The sequence below is a fragment of the Neopsephotus bourkii genome, unplaced genomic scaffold (assembly GCF_033783945.1).
Source record: "Neopsephotus bourkii isolate Nb327-2 ecotype Australia unplaced genomic scaffold, CSIRO-AGI_Nbou_v1 NB_1433, whole genome shotgun sequence".
In the NCBI taxonomy this organism is placed as follows: domain Eukaryota; kingdom Metazoa; phylum Chordata; class Aves; order Psittaciformes; family Psittacidae; genus Neopsephotus; species Neopsephotus bourkii.
The window spans coordinates 6221531-6246399 of record NW_026901910.1 but is presented as its reverse complement, the minus strand read 5'-3'; the positions used below and the strand labels follow the sequence as shown (position 1 = coordinate 6246399).

The window sequence follows — 24869 nt, the reverse complement described above, 5'->3', positions numbered from 1 at the left end:
CGCTGGCACAGGGTGCCCAGAGAAGCTGTGGCTGCCCCATCCCTGGCAGTGTTCAAGGCCAGGTTGGACACAGGGGCTTGGAGCAAGCTGCTCTAGTGGAAGGTGTCCCTGCCCATGGCAGGGGTTGGAACTGGATGAGCTTTAAGGTCCCTTCCAACACAAACCATTCCGTAGTTCTATGATTGTTATATGTTTATAGCATAATTGTTAAAACGTGCCTTTAAATATATATAGGGGGTTGTTTGGAGTGGGATCTGTTAAAAATTGAACAGTAACACTTGTGCAGAGTTATGCTATGGTGGTATTTCTCATTCTTACCTGTGTATTTCACCTCAGACCATCTGGACCATATTTGCTGAAGAGAACTTGTCTCCTACTGCTCTAGTGGCTGTATTACATCACTTTGTCCAAGCAGGCCAGCACAGGCAAGCTAACGCACAGAAGAGGGTTTTTGCTCTCCATGCAGCTGGGTTGTACTTCTTACTGCTGGAAATCCCAGGTGAGTAATGGGTTGTACTCTTGATTGTAGGATAAAGCATCATTCAGGCTAAATCAGCTTTCGTTTAGAAGGATTCCAGGTGGAGCAAGTGATGGTTTTAGAGCTGTCTGCTTGATCTCCCTGAAATTCTTGGGGATCAAACCCAGGCATGGTTCAAGTGTTCAGCCTGACAGCAGCTTGGTCACTGGTCATAAAGTAATGTGAAGGTGTCAGCTCGGGTCTGTGCTGCTGTGCATCTTAGTAGCTCTGTGACAAGTTGGACTCAGGAGTTTGGATGCTACACAGAGCTGAAATCACGTATCCCTGTGCTTAGACAGTAACACACAGTGAAGTCAGAAGCTTATTCCTGTTCCTGCTCTGTAACTAGAGAAGATTTCACTGTGTGGAGCTTTTGGACAAATTCATTTGTGAAACAATAGTTTTTGTGTAAAATAACCAGCAGTTGGAGTGTTCTAGCAGTCGGTTTTCTGGCTGTCAAAGCAAGCAGGGAGCTGGCCAAATGATTTGATGCTGTCTGTATTCTGTGTGGAAGATGCTGATGTTGTCTCTCCTGGGCAGGCAGTATAGTTAACCAGCTGTTGCACCAAGTGATGTTTGATAAGTGCCTTCACGCCCTGACAAAATGCTGGCCTCAGGAACCAGATCTGGCCAGGAAGAGAAAGAAGGTGCACACTCAAAGCTCTCAGACCACTGCAGGGAGAAACAGAAAGAAAGGCAAACCACGCAGGAATGGCCCCTCCCATGTAAGATGTTTGCATAATCTCTTCAGATATAAATCACTATTAGAAAGCAGTTAATAAGTTGGCAGACTGTTTCACTTCGAGGGCAGTGTGATGCTCTTCCGCTTTTCCACCCCTTTTCCCATCCCTACCCTTTCATTCAGCACTTCAGCTGTGCTCTTGGTCCTCTACCTAGTAGGAATTTCAGAAATCTAATGATGTGTGTGTGGCATATTGTCAGGAAGCTCAGCAGCAGAGGGAGAAACTACTTTGTATCAGCTTCCTCAAGAGGGTTCAAGTTAGTATTGGATGGACTTTGTCCTTCAAAACAAGAATAGGCTATGTTGGCACTTTCTGGTTTTGTACCCAGCTTTCATCTTCCTGTCTGGTTTTTGGGGTTTTTTGTCCCCTTCTGTTAAGTGTACTGGTTCATCTGAAAGAAAAGATTCCACATTTGGGGTGGGAAATCATGTAGGATGTAGCCTGAAAACTGAAATGTGCAAAAGAGACCCACCTGTGCTGTGGGGCAGGATGGTGTTGTTTCTCTTCTCTACCAATATAGATGGAAGAGATCCAAGAGGAAGAGGAGGAGGAAAAGGAGGAAGAGGATGATGAAAATGTTTACTTTTCAACAGATGACCTCCTTCAAGTTCGCAATGCCATCTTCTTTCTGCTCAAAAACATCTTGAGGCTGCTATCTAAGTTCCCCCTCAAAGAAAAACCTCAGTGTGTGCAAACCTGCCTGCGGGTAATGGGATTCAACTACAAGAAACCTGGAGAGGGGCTTTGAACAAGGGCCTGTAGGGAATGGCTTTAACCTGGCAGAGGGGAGACTGAGATGAGCTCTTAGGCAGAAGCTCTTCCCTGTGAGGGTGCTGAGGCGCTGGCACAGGGTGCCCAGAGAAGCTGTGGCTGCCCCATCCCTGGCAGTGCTCAAGGCCAGGTTGGACACAGGGGCTTGGAGCAAGCTGCTCCAGGGGAAGGTGTCCCTGCCCATGGCAGGGGTTGGAACTGGATGAGCTTTAAGGTCCTTTCCAACCCAAAACAGTCTGGGATTCTATCTGAGCGGGGTACCTGTTCCATGTTTGTTATGCTCAGCAGATTGTGTTTGGTTCCAAGCTGCTCAACCCTCACCATACACATGGTACTGAGCTGCTGGGCTTTGGGTCTGCTCATGTCCTGCTTCAAGGGAAGTGCTGTGGTTTGAAATACACACTTGAGTTCTGCCAGGTCTGACCCCCAGCAGACTTGCACACCTTCCCCGCTTGTGAATGAGCTAAGCTTGGCTTTCTTCCCTTGCAGGTCTTTATTGAAGTGACAAACTTTGAGCCAGTGGTACAGGAGTTCAAGTTCTCATCAGAAATGTGAGTAAAGAATTCTGGATGCTTGGGGGATTCTGTTGGTGTTAACCTATTGATGTGACAATGAAATCAGGGTTGTCTTGCACTAAAGATAATTAAAACATGTTCCCCCTAGCTAACAGGAAACAACACCTAGTGAATGTTGAATGTGTTCCAGTCAGTGAGCAGGTTTAGTTGTAGTAATTGTAGTAAATGCTTCTCTGATGAGAGATGATGACATCTCTTTGCCTCCTTTCGCTTAGGGATGTTGACAACGCCAAGTACATCTCCGAGCTGGCCTATCACGGGGTGCGGTTACTGTGCTCCCCTCTACATGGTACAGAAGATAAGGTAAAAGTTAGGCAAAATCTTTAAAATCCTCCCTGCAGTGGTTTTGTTTCCTTCTCTGCATGTCATTTGTGCGTGCATGTGTTTTACTTCTCCAGTTAGTTTTACTCTTTGTGCATGTGTTTGCTGGGTAAGAGGCGAGATGCTGTTTTCCATCCCAGCCCTTATTCCTTTGACTTGTATAGTGATGTGTTTTGTGAGCTTTTTCTGTGCTCTTGTGATTCTTGTGGCAGGTGAATCAAGAGCAGAGGATAGAGATCTCTGTTAAAGAGAATTCCAGGTTCCTGCGTTTGCTAGAATGCTTTTGTTTCCTGCTAGGTGGAGCTCCAGCACTGCTTGTACCGTGCTGCGGTGCTGGGCTGTGCAGCAGCGAAGCATGATGTCAGTGTTATGTGCAGACGCTGGTGAGCAGGGCTGATTCTGATGCAGAGAACACTGTCATCTGGTACATCTCATTCCATCAGGAATGTGTCTGCAGATCTTATTTTGTTAAGGTGTCAAGCACACTGTGTCATCTCGCTTAACCTGTGCTGCTCCTGTGGATGGGGCTTTTGAGCTTTGGGTGTGACTGTGCTGCTGTGTTTGTGGGTCTGTGTAAACCTATCTGAATTAGCTCTAAGCTAGCAAGCCAGGAGTTAGTGTCTAAGGACATCCCTGCCTCTCCTGTTTGACTGCTCAGAGTGTGCCAGGATAACAAGGCATGCTGTGATCCCAAAAGTATGGCAGGGAGGAAGCTCCAAAACACTTCTGTGTGCACACTAGCGAATTTCCTCAAATCCCAAACGTTTCTGACACATTCAAGTCCACTACTTTGCAGAGGGGGATACCTGTTGATGTTTTCAGGAAGCTCTTAGACATGAGCAGAACCCAAACCCTAGCAGCTCGATACCATGTGCGTGGTGAAGGCTGAGCACCTGGGAACCATGCCTTGCTGAATTGCAGTGAGAACATCCCAGCTGGGAAAGATGTGGTGTATTAATGAAGGGATCCTCTTTGAATTACTCTTCTGGGAGTCATGTTTTGTAGGTTCTGCCATTTGCATGTAAGCTTGTTTGGCTTGGAATTCTTCCATAAACCTGGCCAGAATGCTTATCCATGGGCTCTGGTTGCTGCTGAGCTGAACCTGAGAACAACCTTTTCTTTCCAGGTTCTCCGCTGTGTCTTCCAGCAGCTCCTCAGTGTCATCCTGATGCTGGAAGGTGGTGCAAGCTCCAGATTTGCAGTCCTTGCCATCACATCAGCTGTGATCAGTGCCAGGAATCAGGCTCTTAAATTTATCAGGTGAAGTACAGAGCTCTGGCACTACCCTGCCTGGGTAGGTCTGCTCTTTCTTCTGGCGTGCCCTTGCTTTACTGTTTGCTTGATAAAGGGATGACAAGAACTGGCACTGGCTTTGAAGTTGGTTGTGCAAATGAGGCTTAATTAACATGTCTGTAATGGGAATTTACTGAACTTGCTGGCAGAGGTGCTGTTTGACAGAGACGTGGCACTGGGTAGAAGGCATCCCCTTCCCTGTTTTGCTTTGTGTCAGCTTTTCAGCTCTTGTGGTTTACTACAAAGTATTTGGAACGGAAGATGACGATGGAGCTCATGTCTCCTTAGCTCTTTGCATTCTGCTTAAAGAGGGGTTTTGCCTGTGTTTATTGGGGATCTATGTGGTTGCAAAGTGTAGTTTGTAGAGACAACATCTAGTGAGTAGACTGAAAACAAAGAAGCTTTTCCTGTTTTCTACCTGCAAGCCAAGTAGGTCTGCCATGCCTATGTCTTGTTGCACTCCTTGACTTCTGAAATGCATTCCAAAAGGAATTTACTTCATTTTTGCTGTCTTCTAAACCCGGCCTTATTAACATCTGCTTTTCCTTTGTGCAGCTCTGTAGTGGATGAACTGAAAGAAGCTGCTTTTCCAGTTCTTCGGACATTACTGCAACATATCTGCACCAAGGTACGCTGAGCTTTGTTACCTCTGGAGCTGAAGAACTGATGGGTGGCAGTATCCAAGAATTAGGAAGTGGGTCTTAAAACAGCTTATGGGAATGCTGAGGGTGAGCGCTATCCCACTCATTTCCAGGTGGTTGTACCCCACTGTGACCTTTCCAAAATGTGCTGTTTCTTTACTCATCTTTTGGGAGGGGAAAATGAAGCTTGATTCTAACACAAGACTATCATCTGAGCTAGCTGGTGAAGGGCAACTCTTAACTCATCCTGTTCAAGTATGTGATTTACATTGACTAATTTAGTTATGTCAGAGAGCAAAAGTGAGCCTGGATGCTCACTGGTGCCCACGTGTTTAGAAAGGTTCTTGGGGGTTGGGGTTTGTTGGGATTCAGTCCCTGTTAATACAGGGGGGTTGGAATTATATGGTCTTTAAGGTCCCTGCCAACCCAAACCATTCTATGCTGAGAGCTCTTGGCCTAGATACCCATCTGAAGACAGTCAGGTAGAAATACTCCCTCTGGATTTAATCCAAGCTCCACCTTTCCCTGGGGGAGAGTGTGGAAATGCCACAGCATGCCGTTGCCCTTGTGTTTCAGGTCCCAGACAAGGCTGATTATCGCACATACGCTGCGCAGGCCCTGGTGACTCTGCTGAGCAAATTCCCTAATGTAGAGTTTGCTGACTTCATCGCCTGGCTTTACAAATACTCCCACAACACTAAAGTAAGTACATCTCCTTGATGCTGCAGGCTTCAGATGCAGCAGTAGGTTGAAGTTGAAGGGTTCTGAACATTGTTGCTGTTACTACTGGTACCTAAAGGCACCTAGTAGACCACTCCTGTGGCTTTGCTTACATTAACAATGTGCTTTTTCTTCCCAACAGGTTGCCTACAGGGTGTTTGCTCTCGATGTAGCCTTAGCTTTGTTGGATGTGCCAGAGAGGAACGTGGACACCTCCCTGTCCCTGGACCAGCAGAAGTTTCTAAAGCATAAGTTTTTAGTACAGGTGATGGTGTTCGGGCGCTGCTCAGACAAAGCACCTGTGGTCCGTAGCAAAGCTTTAAGCAGCTTTGCCCAGTGTCTTGAAATGAAAGCTGCTACTACCTTGGAGAGCATCCAGGACTTATTACAAAGCTGTAAGTATTAATGGATCAGATAGGGGGAGTATTTCTTGAACTTTGGGGAATAATTACTGGGAGATAAGAGAACTGGTGGTCAGGAACTTAAATCTGCTCATCCTTGCATATTGTGTCATGATGAGAAGTAAGAAATGTGTCTTGTTACTCATGAAGCCTTATATTTGGAAGGGATTCATTCTCACGAGCCAGTTCTAAATAGATGCTTCCATATGAGATACCTTTGAAAGATATTTGCAGATGACTGAAATTGCTCACTGAAAAAATATGTTTGTTCTTGCCTGAGAGTTGCTTGATTCTTGAGTTGCCTTTTGCTCTTGTGAAGTTGTGTGCTCCTCACTCGCATTCTGAACTCCCTCAGGTGTGGTAAAGGCCAGATGGCCCAATTCAGAGAGATGCATGTGGCATCCTACAGTTAGATGAGTTGCCTGAAAACAATTTGGAAAGACAGAACATCTGGAATTAAAAGACTTCATTTATTTCTCTTCTTTGCTCTCTTTTCGGCCTCCCAGTCTTGGAAGCAAACACAGACGCTGCGAGTTTGACGGTCAGTGCAGAAGGTACAGAGCTATTCTCTTCTAGTACGTTTTTGGCTTTTTTTGGCATGCCATGTTCTGTGCATATGCATCCCTGTAAAGCCTAGGTCACGTATGAGGCTCTTTGTGTAACAGTGAAGTATCTGGCTGGGCGAACATCTGCCTTCTGAGCTCTTAAAACTTGCATTTTCCTTCCAGCTGTGTCCAGCCATCCACTGAAGACCTTGCCCATGTTCAAAACCATTGAGCTGACAGGCAACAGCAACGCTGCTGGCCTTGATGGTATGTCAAAATCACACTTGCTTTTTCACGTGAATTTTTTCAAAGCCTTCACTGAAATGAGGCCTTCTGAAGTGTATTCACTGTCCATTTCTCAAAGAGAGCAGAGGGTTTTCTGTAGAGCTGTTAAAAACCACTTCTGGGTGATGAAGGGGGTGGAAGTGGCAGCTATAAAGAAATCCTGTTTCTACTCAAGTGTGACAAATACATGTAATCTTGAAATCCTGATGTTGGTTTGTACGAATGTAGTGGTAACTCTTGTGGAAAAGCAGGTAACATATCCTTTCCAAGAAGGATGGGGTATGTTACTTGGAACTCCATAAATATAAGGGTAATTGCATCTTTTGCTTCAGTGCCAAAAGAACTGATATATTTTTGCCATGTAAACCACAGCACCTTTGAGTAGGACTTGTGGGGAAGAATTCACTTCTCTGCAGCATCAGGAACTGGCTGGAGTTGAAAGCCAAGGGTGAGGTGGACTAACGCAGAGCGGCAAGCAGCTGGTTCTAATGTGTTGGCAGCATGAAATCAACTTTTGTGGCTCTTTGAATCTCTTCCTTCTTTCCCTCTTCGGCTGAAAGCGTTTCTTCCAAACCTTTAGGCCTGTGCAAGTATCTCTGCTCTGAGTTCTTGCTGCTCACCTCCCTTGAACAATTCAGCAGGCGGCTTGGTTCACATCCTGCATTTGTGGCTTTGTTACGTGCCTCATGCTGTGCTTCACATGGGATCTCTCTCCCTATCTCCATGAGTCAGGCTCCAGTCTTTTCCATTGAAAGCTTTCCTTTAAAGCGTTGCCCTGATAAATGTCATTAATCTGCTCTCTCAGATAGAAAAGTCCTCCAGGCCACTTAAGGTATTGTGTATTCCCTGTGTTAGTTGCAGGCTCCTTGCAGCAGAGGATGCCTGGCTTTGTATCCAATACCCAGCTGAGCATATATTTGGCACGTGGCAGAACAACTTCGGGAAAGGATTGGATTAAAAAGGGCTGTCTTGGGCTCAAGAGGATAGCTGGAATACAGGGCCTCCGAGTCAGTCAAGATGCATTAGCAAAGCTGTCTGGCACTCACTTGTGTTTGGCTTATGCCTGGGCTAATCTTGCCCTTCTGTGGAGACCAAAGAGCTTGTATTGGAGAAGTGGAATAAATCTTGCTTGAGGACAGTCAGAATGTGCTGATTGCACAAGGGCAGAGATCAGAAGAGGAGGGGAATCTGCAGGGTGCTGAGGAGTTACAGCATGCAAACCTTGGTGCTCCCTTGGTAATCCTCAGCCATTCTGTTTGTTTGCTGGGTTGTTCTGGGGTTGGTTTTCCTCTTATGGAACTGGGAGTCAAGTCAGTGTCAGGTGGCAAAATGTGGTTGTTTTCACACATTTGGTCACCTTCACAAGACCCAGTGTGTTTTAATGGCAAAATCTGGTGCTGAAAAGGGTTTTTTTCTGTCAAGCTGTTCTCAGGAGGAAGATGTGATTGCAGTTAACTGCCCGTTAAGATTGAAGTCCCTTTTCCAGCTACTTTTGATTAATCCTATTTCTTAATGGCAACAGAGTGGACCTCCATGTGGATCTCTTGCCACAGGCACCCAAATTTACCATATCTTGGGCAAATCTTCCTTGATGCTGTAAGAAATCTAACAAACAGCATTAAATAGAAACCTTAAAAGCAATAGTAAAATGCATCAGTCAGGGTTGCCAGCTTGTCGCTAGCTCATTTGAATGATTTAAAGGTGCTAAACAATTGTTTGTGGCTCTGTGTGTTCATTTTTGTGGCATTTAATAAACTCCATTATGTATTTTTCCTGAAAGCATGCAGAAATAAGTATGACTGTGGCTATGGAAAGTGAAATCTGAGGCCTAATTTGATGTTCAGAGTGGGAAGATGTGTTCTGGTTCCCTTCTCTTGGGTTCTTTGCAGCTGCCTTCTGCAGCCTCGAGGAGTTCATTTGGCTCATAAATGGAGTCATTTCCACTCTAGGAAACACAGCAGTTCATACATTAATGCTTTATCCTGTGTGGAGCTCTGAGGCATAACTCACAAAAGGTTGTAGGCATTCAGAGCTCTCTGCTTACAAGTCTATTAACCTGCCTTGGTTTCAGACCTGGAAGTCTCGGGCAACAAATTGCTTAGTTGAGTTGGGAGCTGTACTCCTTGTACAGCGTGGCAATGCTGCTAAATGGCTCACTTCTTGTCATGGTTTTGGATAGGAAAAGAAGTCATGGCCGTGCTGAGACGGAGAGCTGGAGATGAGAAAACCAACGTGAGGAAATCTGCTCTGCAGGTGGGATGGCTTCTGCTTGATTACCCACAACACTCATACAAATGATGAGGCCATAGTACTATAGGGAACTCTGCAACTTTACCCTGTAGCTTCCTGCACAGTGCCTCCAGGCCTTGGAAAGATCTTGTTTCCTAGCTCCTGATCAATAAATAATGCAAGCATGATGATGGGAGATTGTTCTAGGACTCTTGCTGGCTTCTCTTAGCCCGTCATTTAGAAGAGAGGCTCTTTGCAAATGTCAACAGGCATTTCAATTAAGTGACTTCCTTGGAAACTGAAGCAGATTAGCTGCTTAGTTTGTTTTGACCTTGTTACGAAAGAGATTGGGTTATAGCCAGGCTCTTTTTGAGGGATGCTTTGCTTGTTGCTCCCTTTATTTAATGAAATCGTTAGCTTTTAAAGAGATGTGCTTCAGCAAAGATCTCATCCCTTTAAAAACCACCTTCCTCTGTTGGTCCTCTGCACCCCAACTCTTCCCCCTGATTCGAGCTTCCCAGGTAACAAACATGGTTCATACAAAGATCTGTTATTTTCAAGGGGAAATAGTGACATTTGCTGCATCCAAATGCTGTTTCAAGAGCAGAATGACTGAAAAGATGCATTTTGTTTCACTCTACATCTCTGCACCCACTACGCATAAATTGTGAATGTGATATCTGGCTCTGACTGAGGGAAATTCATCTCTGGTTCAAGTTACTAGGAGTGGATTGTATTTTTGATTGGCTACTTGATGCACATGGCCAGTATTCCCGAATTCCAGGTTTTCATGAACATCCTGAAGCACCAAGTGATCCCTTGCACTGCAGAGGATTTGTGCATCCTTCAGGACCGCTGCCGGGACCCGGCTGTCTCTGTGCGTAAGCAGGCCTTGCAGTCTATAACAGAGCTCCTCCTGGTGAGTGATCTTACACAGATGAGCAAAATGTGAGTTAAAAGGACAACAGATCTGCTCCATATCAGTTGTTCATTCAGTGAATTCCATCCTATGACTGTGTCTTAGTATTTTTTGTTACCTTTTGACTCGGAAGCCGTGATTCATTCTTACACATACTTGTGATTGCTGCAGGGTGCTTCCAACTGTTGGAAACATCTCTGTTCCCTGGGTGTTGATCTCTGTGTCATGGAGAAAATGTTTATGTGGCTGGCCTTCTCCAGTTTGAAAGAAAATGTGAATCACTCCACTGAAATGCAATGTGGAGATGATAGCACTGCAATATTTTGCTTTTCTATTTATTCACAATGGGTTAGTAACATGGAGCCCAGGGTTTATATTAAGCAAAGCTGTTTTTTTAGTGTTAGATCATCTGCTGTGCAGCTTTATTGTGATACTGTGAGAACTATTTATAGGGTTTCAAACCAAAGTGTTACAGTACTTCAGCAGAAGCACCAGCTATGATCAAATGCCTTGTGGTGTCAAGGAGGTACAAGTTCCCTTATCCTATTGCTAGTTGAGCAGTATGCTGGCATTTATAAAGATTCACTTACCAGTCTGAACCTGGAGGTTCCTAGGCCTTTGCTGATCTTAGATCCTGTAATGATTTAAAGATGTTTCTAACACAACATTGCGTTTCTGTCAGTCTCAGCACAATAATGCTCTAGTGCAGAAGGCCTGGTTAAATGGAGTGGTGCCTGTTGTGATGGACTCGGAGAGTTCTGTCCAAGAAAAGGCCTTGGATTGCCTTGATCAGCTCTTGTTGCAGCATATAAAACGTTATGATAAATTCAGGAGTGATGATGAGAATCAGGTGCTGGCATGGGATCTCCTCACCCTCCTGGCTTCAGACAACCAGGAGCTCAAGTAAGTGCGTTTTTCCCCTCACCGTGAGCTCTGTTGGCTTTTCCCTTTGTTCGATGCCTCGGGTGCTCCTATTGCCTTTACAATGTCAGCATTCAGGTCCAAAACCCAGTACTGTTACTTGGAATCCCATTAGGATATGCAGCTTTCCCAGCACAGAGAAGCTGGTGAGAAAAGTGCAGTCTTCCTTTGTGAAGTGTTTCCCCTTGCTGCTCTTGTTACCTGTGCTCTGTCCTTGCACCCCAGTGTTCACACAGGAGTGGTGCGTGCTGTTCTTGACGTGTTGCTAGCAGCATGACTATTTAAGTCAGGTGGAGGTGTTGTGACGACAGAAGAGGGGATATATAAAGAAAAGAGAACATCGCCCTGTATTAATTCTGATGTACAATATGTTACTTGTCTTATGACAAATAGAATTATTCTGCCTTTTGTAGAATGCTGTGGGAAGAAACAGCAGAACTGGCATGACACACAGTATGACAAGGACACAACATTGGTTAAAGGCAGCTGTGTGTTTATTAGTCAACAGGGCATAACTGCTCAGAAATAGAAAAGGAGATGCTGGTGGGGCTGCCTTGCCCATCTGTGACACTGGCAATGTTCTCATTTGGGCTATTTTCTAACATGCTTTGCACAGTCATGGTGCCTTGGAATACCTTGCAGCTTGGTAGAGCTCAGAACTCTTTCCATGTGAAGTAGATAACTGGTGTTAAAGAGGAAAATGAACAAGTTTTGATGCCTTAACATGAGTGTAACCTGTCCCATCCATGGCTATTCAACAACAGCTACTAGAAAGTGTTAGATTGCTGGAATGATGTTTTCTTGATGAGTCATGATATCAGTTGGACCTTGCATCTTACTGACACGGAGCACTACCTCCATGCTTGTGTGCCAGGGCATCAGGACAATGAGCTGAAACAAAATACTGCTAGTGAATAGGTGGTAGATATCCCTGTGTATTGCAAGTCAAGGGAATGCCAAGCAGTAGCAGCTTTGTTGCTTTGCCCAGTGTATCCTGGATAGGGATGCTGGATTTTACTGTTTGTTCCCACCTTTAACTTGTCTTCTTTCTCCCCTACAGCCGTTACTTGAGCAAAGCTTTTCATGTGTGGTCCAGACAGAATAAGTTCACCTCCACCTTCATTAATAACATCATGTCTCATGTGGAAACAGAGCATGCTGTACCAGCCTGGATGCTGCTTGCTAAGGTGGCACGTTCTTCCCCCAAGATGGATTACTCCAAGATCATTGAATCCTGGAACAATGTCAGCAGGTATATGTGTGCTTTGAGCTCCATTCTGCACTGAAAGAGATGGGGGTGAAGAGGAGAAACAAAGCAAGTGAGCACGTTCTGTCCTTCCCCAGGCAGTTTGCTGCTTAGATATCACTTCTTGATTCAGGCAATCTGTTCTGCAATGGGAGGCAAGCAATGGCCCACAGTTTGTGCAGTAACCAGCTCTTACCTAAAGCTTTTTGAGTTTTCATTTGGTTTGACAGGGCTGCCTTAATAATGCATATCCCAGATGAAAGGATCTTTCTGCTGTGGTTTGGTGGTGTTTCTTAATGTGAGCCTGTCTGCTCTGCTCTTTTTCAGGCAGCCGAACATAAGCGCTGATACTACAGGACATATGCTGTGTGTTGTGGGTCATGTCGCAAAGCACCTCCCTAAAAGCACTTGTGAGAGGCTGATTGGTGAGTGGCCCTGAGAAACTGCAGTGGGGAAGGCAGGGTTCATGCCTCCCATCTTCAGTTAGTTCTTCTCCATCACTTGGGAAGCTTAGAAGATGCTCATTTTCTGGGTTTCTGTTGTTTTCAGATCATCTCAAGTGGTGGCTCAGGGATTCTCAGTGTCCCTTGGAGGTGGTCAGCCCAGCTGTGGAGACTCTGCAGAAGCTCTGCCATGCCTATGCAGATGTGGTGGAGGAGGCACAGGTGTGACTGAAAAGACAGCTTCTAAAATAGCTTGTTTCACACGTTGGAGAGCTCTCTGTGTCTCCAGTCTAGGCTCTCTTAGCAAAGGGGAACTGACTCCAGCAGCTCAAGTCTGTTCTGCTCAGCTCTTACCTGCTTTGCTGCAGTTGTGCTGGAGAGCATCCTATAAGGATGGGCTTGTGAGAAATCATCTTTCTTGAGAAGGATTTCTCACCACCACCACCTGAAATACCTTGCATTTGCCTTCTATCAGAGCTGACAGATATAGGAGCCCTATGGCTGTGCCTTTTGAAATCAGCTATTTCTCAGGCTTACTCCAGTTTGGAGCTGCAGGCTTATACTATAAGCTCTGAGTATTCTATACCAGAGCTGCTGTACATACACACATTTTTTAGACCTCTTTCATGGGACCAAACAGGGAGTTGATAACACATCACTTGCTCATTTATAGTGCCCCTGTTTCATACCATAGCTTGTTTCACTCCTGTAGTGAGAAGGTAAAATAGACATCTCAGCCTGAGCACAGTCTCAAAGAAGCTAAAACTAGTGCAGGTCTCTCTTGCTACTGTTTTCTCTTTGTGTTCTCTATCTCTTTCAATATTGATGGCAGCTGTTTGCATTGTGTTTTCATTTGAATAGAGCTGCGTTTTCCAAGCAGCCTGTGAAAATTCACACAGGTAACCCCAAATGTGTTGGATGTACATGAAACAGTCATTTAAATCCTTTTCAAGTCTCTGTGATTTCTATAATGAAGTAAACTTAGGCCTGTGGATCATTAAAAGCCAGATTCTCCAAGATGTTTGGACACTTGCACACATCTTTTGATGTGTAGGAGGAATTTGAAAGCTCTAAGGCCCTGTCTGATTGATTTCAATAGCACCTAGATTATTAAAAGCGTGTAAGTGCTTTCAGATGAGGTTTTCATGTATGGACAGATATTCCAGCTCCATTTTGCTTAATTAATCAAGTGCCCAATTAATTTTGTTTAATTATGGAACAGGAGCTGCTCAACCAGGTGTGTGGAGATTTAGTATCCAACTGTGAAAGCTACATCTCGAATATAGTCCTCAAAGAGGATGGAGCAAAGCAGCTGCAGGAAGATCTCTTGGTATGTTTGGTTCCCCTTCACAGACTGCTCAAAGGCTGGAGGTGTAGTTGAGACTCCAATAACTGTTCCATAGGAAAATCCTGGTGTGTACTTGTGGGTACACACTGGAATCTGGTATTTGTGAGCATCCAACAGTTTTATACAGCACCACTTGCTTTAAGGGTATGATATCCCATGTATTTGTAATAAAATGACATGGGTTTTCTTTGCTCTTCCACTCGTACTTCTTAGATGAGCTGTTTGGGAGATAAGTGTGAAACACAGGGGTTGCTTTTGAGGTGGATTTCAATGTTATTGGAAGTTGGTTTTGGAGAGGTAGCAGCAGAGTCCTGCTGGCTTCATTTGCAGCTCAGGCAGTGCCTTTGGACTGCAGTGGTGCTTTATCTCTGTAGGTGAGACACCTCTACCTCCTGGGGGAGGCTGCACAGCTCTGTCCAGCCAAAGTGGAGAAACGTGTCTTCCTGTTGGTTCAGTTCATTCTGGCTGCTCCTGTCAGCGAGGACAAACGTGAGGCTCTCTCCTTACTGCCTGTAGCATTGGGCTTACAGACAACAGTGTTTACCAGAAGAGCATGTTCTCATTCCTGACCTGTTCTTCCCTAGTGATCAGTCCTCCAGATGGTGAGGAAATCCCAGCTTCACAGCCGCTGTCCCAGTTCAGAGGATCAGCCATGCCATCAGTGGTCAGAGCTCATGCCTTCATTACTCTAGGTGAGTGCCATCCTGCAGTAGAAGCTGGCCCTTATACCCAATTCCCAGCCTTCCTGCTTCAAGTTCTGCTCAAAAACCTGTGTCAGTTATAGCCACAATGCTCTGTGTTGTCATCTCCTCAGCTCATGGCTTTTTAGCAATGCAAATATCCATGGTAACAAGTGGCACAACCATAAAAACACATCCTTGTGGCTGTTTCTCATGGTGGTTAATGTGTTAGTGGTGACCACCAATTAGCAGTGTCCTTCAGAATCGTACTTGGTTGATTGCTGTCTGGCTGAAGGATTCTCCTACGTGTAGTAAAAGGATGAAGAAAACTTGGTGCTTCTGATGCACTGTAGAGCAGAATGAATGCACACAGCTCCTTGTTCTCCTCAGCATGAGGGAAGAACTTCTTTGAGAGAAGCCTCAGTCTGCATCTCCAGTATTATGGAGAGTACTAAGTGCAAGTTCTGCTTTCATAGTACCTCTGTGGTACTCTGTGCTCTCGCAGATAGACAGTATTATTCTTTCCTTAACTGCTTTGGGAAGCTTAATTCTTTTGTACAGAGCTTAGAAACAGGGAGAAGTAATGTTAGAATGCAGGCTGGTTTATTTTAGGTTGGTTTAGTGATGCTCTCAGAGGTGGGTGTCTCCCTGCTATGCCTATGACAGCTGGGGCTGTTCTTTTTAGCTGCTTTGAATAATACCCTGTACACAGAAATAGTTTGCTGTGAAGGAGGGAATTTGGCATAGAGACCCACGCTAAGGGTCTAAGTGGAGTTTGGAAGAACTCCTCAAAGTATCATTTCTTGGAGAGATGGCGCAGATTGCTCATCAAGTTCCCATGTGTGTTTCTCCTTTATTCCTGCTAACTTCCCGATTCCTTTCTTGGCTCCTATTGGACTCAAATGAGGCAGAAAGCTGGGCTGCGATGGTTAAGAAGAAGACTGTCTTTACAGCTCTGACAATCTCATCCCTGTTTCCCAGGTAAATTGTGTTTGCAGCATGAGGATCTGGCCAAGAAATGCATTGCAGCTCTCGCTCGAGAGCTGGAGGTGTCACAGGATGTGGCTGTTCGCAATAACGTTGTCATCATCATGTGTGATCTGTGTGTCCGTTACACATCCATGGTGGACAGATACATTCCCAACATTTCCTTGTGCCTGAAGGACCCCCATCCCTTCATCCGTAAGCAGACACTGATCCTGCTCACCAACCTCCTGCAGGTAAATAGGGGGCCTGTGTCTCACAGCCTGTCCAGCCAGTGCATTGCTTACACCTTGATTCATCTGCACTTCAGCAGGAAGACTTTGTGTCTTGTTCCTGCTTTGTTTTGCTAGCTGGGCAGGGATCCTACTGAGGACACTTTATGCAGTTGGATAATGAGGTTATTTTTAGTCAGTGGGTACCTCTTTTCTCACCTTCTGTTTCTCTGAATTCCCTTCACTCCTGTATAAATGAATATAACGAGCATTGCAGCACCTTCTCTCACTGAGAAGGCTCAAGATGTTTACCCTCCTCATATCCGTATGAAGCCAGGCAAGGCAGATTTGGAGTGCATTTGGCTCCCAGAAGAGCTGGTGAAGAGCATATGTGCCTTGGGATGCTTCAGCTTTCTCACTGGGACCTGTGGCAAACATGGATCCTTGCCACTGTGGCATCTGTATGTCCACTCCAAAAGGAGCGGTTTGGGGTTGATTTTGTGTCCCTCCAGCTGAAGGTACCTTGCTCATCTGCCTGATGTATCTTGTGCTGGCCTCCCTCAGATACTGTCCTGACAACAGCCACAAGGCTTTTCCTGATCCGGGTGATCTGTTTGCTGTTTCTTACAGGAGGAGTTTGTGAGATGGAAGAACTGTCTCTTCTTCCGTTTCATCACTGTCTTGGTGGATCCGTGTCCAGACATTGCCAGGTAAAATACTCACCTGTGAGTTCAAAATGTGGGCTCAAAGCCAGTCCTAGCCTTGTACCTTCAGCAAGCAAAGCAAAGATCCAGTGAGAGAGATCCCATTAACCTCTTCACTTCTATGGTGGTTCATGCCTTAGGGTCTGCCATGGTAGCAAAGGGGTGGGGAACTTCTTTCCAAGTCATCCAAAGGACCCACAGTAGCAAGCTGTGTGTGCTTGCCATGCAGCTCTGCTCTGGTTTTAACTCTCAAGTTATCCAGAGAACAGGAGTTTCTGAAGCAAGCCTTGGTGAAATTCTCCTTGTGGTTTTCCAATAGGCTCTGTCTTGAGGGGTGGTTTTGGTTTAGGGGTAGGATTAAATATTCTCCTTTTAAGCCTTTCACCAGTTTGTAATACTCTGACACCTAAGAGGACTTGTGCTCACTGGCTTTAAGTGCTTGTTTGTGATGTTTCTGTGGGTTTCCAAGCCTCAAGTTGCTCTGTTATGTGAGAAATGGGAATGGGGCAGGTTCCCCTAAGGGTGGTGCTGCGCAGGAGACTTGGACACTGCTGCTTTCTCCCTGGAACAGTCAATCTGAAGGTTGGCATCTCTGGCACCATCAACCTGTCATTGCTTCCTAGTGCATATTCACACTTTGTTTTCTCTTCAGTGAGTTTAAGATGCAAAAATGTCTTTCCAGTAGATGGTGACATTGCAGCATCCCGTTCCCAGAGCTTCAGCTAAGGAACATGGTGTTATTTCTCTGGGAACCTTTCTCTTTGCATCTGCATTCAGTGACTGCATCCAGACAAAACCATGTTCTTCATGTCTGGGTTTGACTTGCAGCTGTTGTGGGGATTTTGGTGATTCATTCTGTGCTAAGTGCTGTGTCTCAGTCACAATGGAACTTAAGTTATTTAAACAGTCTTCTGCCTGGATTCAAGTTCAGTCTCTCTTTATTGGCACAAAAATTGTAGTATTGTGGATGCTGAGAATGTCTGTCTCTTTCTGCATGAAAAAAGGCTTAATGTCAATGAGCTGATAACCTTGCTCAAGCCCAGCTGAAGCCAGGCAAGGATTAAATGTGGTGTTGAGGGAGAATTGCAAGAGGAAAACCACCCTACTGCTTTGTAGCTTCTGAACCCTATGCTGTGTTTCAAGGGGTGGCTTTAAAAGCTATTTGATGCTAAGTTCTTTGTTTTCCTCCTTTTCAGGTTTGGAGAGTTCTGCCTGGTGCATCTCTTGCTGAAGAGGAATCCTGTAATGTTCTCCCAGCACTTCATTGAGTGCATCTTCCATTTCAATAGCTACGAGAAGCATGAGAAGTACAACAGGTTCCCCCAGAGTGCACGGTCAGTTGAGCACATACCTATCTCCTCTTTGCTAAATGATGGGCTGTCTGGCCCATCATTACCAGCCCCGGGGCAAAGGTTGGGCTTGACGATCTTAAATGTCTTTTCCAACCTAGTTGATGCTATGACAGCACTTGTGGCACTGTGTAATTATGTATGCAATAGGGTGAAAGCAGCCAAGGGAAACAGTGTTAAATGCAGAGTGCTCTCCCTTCCCTGTGACACTTCTGGGAGGGGAGGCCTCCTGCGTGTGATTTGTGGCAGTGTGTGGTATGCTAACAGGTTTATGGGTCTGGAAATTGACATTCAACTATTCCTTGATGATTGAAAGTTATTTCGGTGACTTCATATAATGTGACTTGGCCCTGGTAATATGTCTTGCTCATCCCCAGGGCGAAGAGTCTCTTTTCTCTGAAGGGGAAAGAAAACAGAGAGAAAAGGATGCTTATCTACAAGTTCCTGCTGGACCACTTTACAGATGAGCAGAGGTTCAGCATCACAACAAAGATCAGCCACAGCGTCCTAGGTAAGGGCCTGTCCTTTAAAGTCTGCCTAACTGATGTCTTTATAAGACCTCAATCCAGCCATGGTATCTTCCTGTCTTTGCTGGCACTGCTGCTTTCAGTATACTACTTATTTCTTCCCCTGTGTTCCAGCATGCTTTGTGGATAACATCCTCCCATTGGACCTGGAAGCCAGTGAGCTGCTCTCAGATACGTTTGCAGTCCTTAGCTGCAAAGAAATCAAGCTGTCAACTATGAGGTCAAAACCAGACGAAGATATTCAGCCTGAGGAAGATGAAATGGCAATGGCCAATGCTGTCATGCAGGTGGCACAGAAAAAGCTCATCTCGCAGGTGGGTGGCACTTGATCTGGAGTGGGGAAAGGACTGGCTTCTTAAGAGGCTCTGCTTAGGTTAAAAGCCTATGTACGTATGTATGGTGTTAAGAGCAGGCTTAACTGTGGTAATTCCCTTGCTATGGAGTGATAACTCCTCACTGAGACTGTTCATCTAACCACAGAGTGGCTTGTCCCTTATTGCCTTGTGTAACTGTTGATGCCTTGTTCAAACAAAGGTTCAAAAGAAGAACTTCATAGAAAACACCGTGCCAATAATCACATCCCTCAAGTCTCTGATGGAGCAGAAGAAGCTCCCAGCTCTCCGGGACCTTATGAGCTACCTCCAGGTAAGGGGAAGTGTTTTCTTGTTGGGTTTCTTTTTCCTCTCTTGCCTTAATGTGTTAGATGTGCAACTGGGAACAGAACAGCCTTCTCAGAGGGAAATTTAGAAGGCATATGATGTTGTGACACTGCCACTGTGTTAACTAACATAGGAGGCGAAGGGATTTTAGATCAGGATCAGTGTGATATGTGTGAGCCTCCTCAGTGGAACGTGGGCAGAAAGCCTGAACGCTGGAAAGCTTTTCCATGTTCTCAAGTACAAACTGGAATCGAAACTCTTAGTCTGTTAAAAACACCTCTGCTCCACCAACTGGTATTTCCTTTTGCACTTAAGCAGCTGTGATCTGAATGGGGATGTGAATCAGTAGTCAAGAGATTTCTGAAAGACTTGAAACATTCCTTATTGCTCCAGGAAATGATGCAGGATTACAGAAATGAAATCAAGGACTTCTTTGCTGTGGACAAGCAGCTGGCAGCCGAGCTGGAGTATGATATGAAGAAGTATGAAGAGCAGCTGGCCAGGGAGAAGGAGGCAGACCAAGAGCAAGTCTCCACAGCACAGGCAGAGGTTGGTGGTGCCATTAACTGTACATGTGCTGTCTCCTCTGCTAAAGTTGGTGTATGGCTCACCCCCAGGCTCTGTATGTGTGTGGACCTCGTTACAGCACTTGTAACAGCATGGCTGTGTAATGTTCTCATCCCTCTTCTCATCTGCTGGCAGAAGCTTTGGTTTCAGTCTCATTTAATGTGCTTAGAACCACTACAAGCAACACGTGTTAGCCAGAGGAGCAGCAAACAACTGATGTGAGGAGAATTCAATTTAAAGGGAAGGCTAAGTCTAACTTGCCACTGGCTGTGCTTACACGTGTTGCTCTCTGCTCTCAGCATGATAGAGATGATAAAAGGGTTCATTTTGTCTGACTTTAGGTGTATACAGAGTGCAAACTTAAAGTGTCCTCTTTTAAAGTCATTGTAAAATATGTGCTGGGGTCAGTTGTCCTGAACTATTTTACATAATGCTTGAAGTTGAGGTGACTTCTACCCTGGAAGCACCTTTCTCTGCTGATTTGGAAGAGCACCTCTATATACACCCCTAAACTAGGACATGTGTGCCCCATCTCGATTTCCTATTTGCTTCTTGTTAAAATTTTGGCCAATAAATTCTGTCTCCCTTTCACCCCTTGACATCCATCACCCAAAGGGTAGTTCTTAATCATGCAGCATGTAGGTCTAAGTGTCTTGTATCGGGTATCTACACCTCTATCCACTGTTAGACATGATCTTTCCTCCTGTTTTCTATAGCAACCTCCATCTTTGGAGAGAACTGGACCTTCTGGAGGCTGCAGCAGTAATGCTCAGTCTCCTACAAGTGGGAGACAGTCCTCCTCACCTCAGTCGAGTGCTTCCTCAGTGCCTGCTGTGTTTGCTACACCGAGGGCTGATGCTCTGAAACACAGTCACAGGTATGGGTCCTGGTTAGGATGACCAGTTTGATGATACACTGCAGGGCTACTGCTTTGCTTAGCCACTCCTTGCCTAGAGGTATGGAAGCCACCAGTGTTGAATTATGGTCTTCTCCAAAACATCTGGTATCTAAGATCAGAATGGATTGGAGGGCACAGATCTCCGTTCCTCCCAGGCCAGGTTGGACAGGGGCTTGGGCAACAAGGTCTGGTGTCTTAAGGTCCTTTCCAACCCAAACCATTCTGTGATTACATCATCTCCTTTGGGCTTGCAGAAGGCAATGACTGGTTCTGTCATGGCTTTTTCCCTATAGGCCAGCATCCTTGAGCACAGTTGCCATCCTGAACTCTGCCAGGAAAGCGATGGAAGCCAGGAGCAAGCAACGCAGCAAGAGTGTTGGAGGAAGGTTAGCAACTGCATCGCTTCCACCGAGCACAGCCGGCAGCAAGCAAGGTAGGAATCCTGCTGCAAACTGGCACTGGATCAGATCTAGTTGACACAGCCTGATTGTGAGACCCTGGAGGTCTCTGAGTGAGCACATTTCTAGTTGAATGATTTCCCTGTTGTTCCCAGCATCCTTCCAAAGCCTGAATGAACACTCTACGAGAGAGAATGCTTCTGTGGTGGGCCGTGCAATCAGCACACCAGAACGTAAGTACAACCCAAAGGAACCCTTTCCAATGGGGCTGAGCACTCATTCTCTGAAAGAAGTAGCAGTGCATGCTCTGTGTGCTCCCTAAAGAGCAAAGGAATCATTGCTAGCTGTAGGGTATTTATCTAAGTGCTTGTAGTAAATAAGAACTGTTCTGAAATGGAAGGCCTTGCATGAATGATGTAAGGGAAATACTCAGGGTCTGGTCCTCTTCTGCTCTAAGATAGGAAGCTCCTGTTGTCCAAACAAAAGCTCTTGGGTGAGCTACGACCTGCTTCTAGCGCAGGCAGTGAGCTGTGACAATTGCAAGAGAACAGGGAGATCTGCTCAAGTGGGATTAATAACCTGCAGGGTCATTTCTGAGTGTGTGTGTGTGTTCTTCCCTAAGGAAGAACTGAGCACTGGAGAAGGATTTAGGTTTTTTTCACCCTGCTGTGGAAACTAATGTACAAATACACAGGGAAGAACCTCGTACACAGCCTGGGAGTTTGCTGTGCTTGTGTCCATGGCAGCTTCAGCTCCTCCCTCAAAACCTGACCTTCAAAGTCAGTCTTGACTGGAATGCTTTCTGCCAGCCTACAGCATTCTGCAGTGTCACTTTCTGCAAGCTGAGAGGCAGTTACACAAATGGAGCTGATTCCAGCAGTGGATTCCTTCCTTTATGTCAATTCACTGCTGACCTCCTTGAGGGCATATCCGTTGTGGTGTGGACTGTGACGCTGGGGGTATGGGTGAGTATCTGACAAGTTGTCTCTCATTAGGCAGCTGTGGTGGTGTGGGCATGGGTTGATGTTCCAGAGGCACTGCTGTCTGCCTGCACTCTTTGCCTCTATCTGTGCAAGCACCTGACCTGCACTCACACAGGAGAGCAAACCTCATCTAGCCAACAAAGCAGGGAACGAATGGCAAATACCTGCCATGTGTGAGCAGGCAGCAGTGATGTGCATCCACTGGGAAATCTGACCCTTCTCTTCCCTGCATGCTCCACTCTGTGGCTGGATTTGTCTGCCTCGATGTTTCTCTTTGCTGCCTGAGCAGCAAGCAATGATCTTCGTGCAACAAAAATACCTGGGGGCATGTTTTTAGAGAGCAGAAATGGTGAGGAGCCAGCTCTCTGTCTGGAAGCTTGCACGGCTGTTTCTCTTGAGTGCCATATGGTGAAAAAGGAGGCAGAACATTAATCTGCAGTGGTACTAGGGCTGAATTCCTCCTTTGCTTCAAGGCAGCGCATGTCCTTCTCCTTCAGCAGGGAGACAAACTGTACAGAGCAGTGTCATCACTTGAGTTAGTGTGCTGAGCCATCTGCATGGTGGGCCTTGTAGGCTGATAGTCAAAATAAAGCATTCTTGTTTCTCTAGTATATCATTCTAGAACTGTTGGAGTTTTGTAAGCCAGTTTGTACTTGAAGTTCAGAACAACTGTCTAGTCTCTTTATTTGTCTGTTCTGGCTGTCTTTGGGTCTCCTTCTCAACTCCTGCCTGTTACTTTGAGGATGCCTACATGGCTTTGGGCAAGTGTGGATTGCTTCATGGTGGTACAGCAACACAGGTTGTGAAGACAGCACCTTTGATTACATGGGAAACCCTCCTTGATGGCAGTTCTTTACCGTTTCCTTCCCCTGACATAAACTTCTCATTAACCAAGGTAACTTAAGGCACACACTGCACAAAGGATACTTGCAGGTCAGTCTCCAGAGATGCAGTGGCCAGCTAAGGCAGACAGATCAAGCTGGATTCCCACTACAAGCTTCAGTGGCTCCCTTCCGGGACAGGGAAATAGTTAAAGGGCAAACCCAGTTAGTCTGGAGAGGCCTTACAGCAGAGCTTCCAGCTCCTGTCCTATAAAGCACTTTCTACCTTAATTCCTTGTGAAAGGTTCTGGGAAACATGAGCGTAAACCAGAGTGTTGAGTAAAGTAAAATCTGAATATTGTGACATCTCTCCCGAGATAAATGACAGCAAAGAGACAGCTGACAACTCTGGCCTATTCAGGCAAGCTAAATTCTACCTAGCTTCCCTGTCAAGTGATTCCTCTTGTCTGGCTGCAGGCAGCTCCTCAAGGAATGGCTGTTCAGGTCCTTTGTCAGTCTTTAGGGGCCCATATTGTGCCTCGACAAGACAAAGCAACCGCTCTGAATCTAACGTGTTGCTGAGACAGGTGGCAAAGCTTCAGTGGAAGGGGTGGCTCTCCCACTTAGGGAGGGCAGGGAGGTCTTGTGGTTGAATTAGCTTCCTCCCCATACAAAGCAGGCTCTGAGTTTGGAGTGTGAAGCTGATGCACACAGATAGCCCAACATTCAGCACACAGTTTTGAGGCACTGGGGTCTGCTGTGGATGTGCTTGCAGTTACCTGGATACACTCGCTCTGTGCCACATGCCTTGCCCCCAGGCTGTGTCTAAGCTCGCTCTAATCTGTGCTTCTCCTTTCAGAGACCATTAATGACTTGACTTTTGGTGCTGGGGTCAGTTACATCAGCTTGATGCACACACCCGCTTCAGGTCCAGGCAAGTTCTCTTTGGGATTCTAACCTGAAGGGGGGGAACACCCCGATGATCATATCTATGGCATTTCTTACCATATGAAAGTATGTGTGTTACTTGCAGAGAAGGAGAATGCTGAGGAGGAGCCAAAAGATATCATCTGTTTGAACTCACCAGATGAAGTGTAAGTTATTGCAGGGCTGAAGCAGCAATGGCAGTGAGGCCCACTAATGATGTGCTTTACAATCAGTGCTCCTTCTTCCTCCTTCCAGCCCCTCCCAGCCCCAGAAGTGGAAAATAGAATCCCCAGCAAGGAAAAAGAGCAGCCAATGTGTCCCCCTGAGACGTTCCCAGCGGAGAACCCCACTGAAACCAGACAACTGATCCCTTCACTGAGCTGTTGTACAGAATCCAGGTTGCCTGAAATTTGCCCCTCTCCTCTGTATTTATAAGTCCCCGTGGACACACGTCCATCCTCCTTTCCTTCCTTATCTATTCTGATGTGGGTTTTACATGAAACTGTCTAGAAAGTGGGCACACAAAGCTTGCATTGCCACATGTACATATTATAAAGTGCTGCTGTTGACAGAGCTCAGTGGAGTGCTGAAAGCTGCAGTATAAAGGGAGGCTTGCTCCTTACTCACAGGATGTATAATTTGTCCATTTGGAAAAGTAAGAGCATAATGTTGCCACCAGCTTAGCAATAAAGGCATTTATCACAGCTTGCAGGGAAGTGAGTGGCTCTGCTTAGTCCCTCATTGTCCCGCCTGGCTCTATGCTAGGCTTGCTTTAATTTGCACAAAGGTAAACCAGCTTGTCACTGCCATCCCCCTAAATCTGGTAATTGCAAGCTCCAGCACCTCTTATTTGTTGTGCTAACTCCTGTGTGTGTGAGCAGCCTTCGTGTTCTTTTCTATGGAATATTTCCAGTCTTGAACTATGTGATTTCCATTTTATGAAAATAAATGGTTACAGAATTAATTCCACCCACAGCTTCTGCTCTTGAGCTGACAGAGGAATTCTTTTTTCCTATGGATTTCCACAGCCTCTAACTCTCTTCCACTCCATTGCTGGTATCTTTAGACAGTCACTTCAATTAATGTTGGACCCAGCAGCTTTTAAATATAGACTCTCATTTGACTGCAAGCAGGATGTGAGTAACTCAAATCAAAGCTGGTAAGTCCTGGGCATGGCTTTGTGCTCTATAACCTGTTTATCATAAACACGCTGTGGGAATGCTGGGATCTGACCATTCCTGA

The 24869-nt window shown here is 45.8% G+C and overlaps 1 protein-coding gene across 3 annotated transcripts; it reads left to right on the top strand.

Moving 5' to 3' along the window:
* Positions 1 to 336: 336 nt before the first annotated feature.
* On the top strand, positions 337 to 24602 carry NCAPD3 (non-SMC condensin II complex subunit D3). Of its 3 annotated transcripts, XM_061368579.1 has the most exons (33): positions 337 to 499; positions 1058 to 1242; positions 1781 to 1966; positions 2521 to 2582; positions 2822 to 2909; positions 4054 to 4187; positions 4776 to 4848; positions 5438 to 5563; positions 5724 to 5976; positions 6489 to 6536; positions 6711 to 6794; positions 8992 to 9065; positions 9826 to 9960; positions 10643 to 10863; positions 11942 to 12133; positions 12455 to 12552; positions 12677 to 12792; positions 13793 to 13900; positions 14293 to 14407; positions 14503 to 14610; positions 15580 to 15818; positions 16425 to 16504; positions 17695 to 17832; positions 18225 to 18358; positions 18489 to 18688; positions 18909 to 19019; positions 19427 to 19582; positions 20317 to 20477; positions 20792 to 20931; positions 21052 to 21129; positions 23560 to 23634; positions 23734 to 23794; positions 23883 to 24602. In XM_061368579.1, the coding sequence occupies exons 2-33, from the start codon at positions 1090 to 1092 to the stop codon at positions 23992 to 23994; spliced, it is 4059 nt and encodes a 1352-aa protein (XP_061224563.1). In that variant the 5' UTR covers positions 337 to 499; positions 1058 to 1089; the 3' UTR covers positions 23995 to 24602. The 3 variants fall into 3 exon arrangements, 1 of the variants encoding a protein (XP_061224563.1); XR_009727729.1 differs by having other exon boundaries at positions 6489 to 6557; positions 23560 to 23794; XR_009727728.1 differs by lacking the exon at positions 337 to 499 and having other exon boundaries at positions 1112 to 1249; positions 1803 to 1966; positions 6489 to 6557; positions 23560 to 23794.
* The last annotated feature ends 267 nt before the right edge of the window (positions 24603 to 24869 follow it).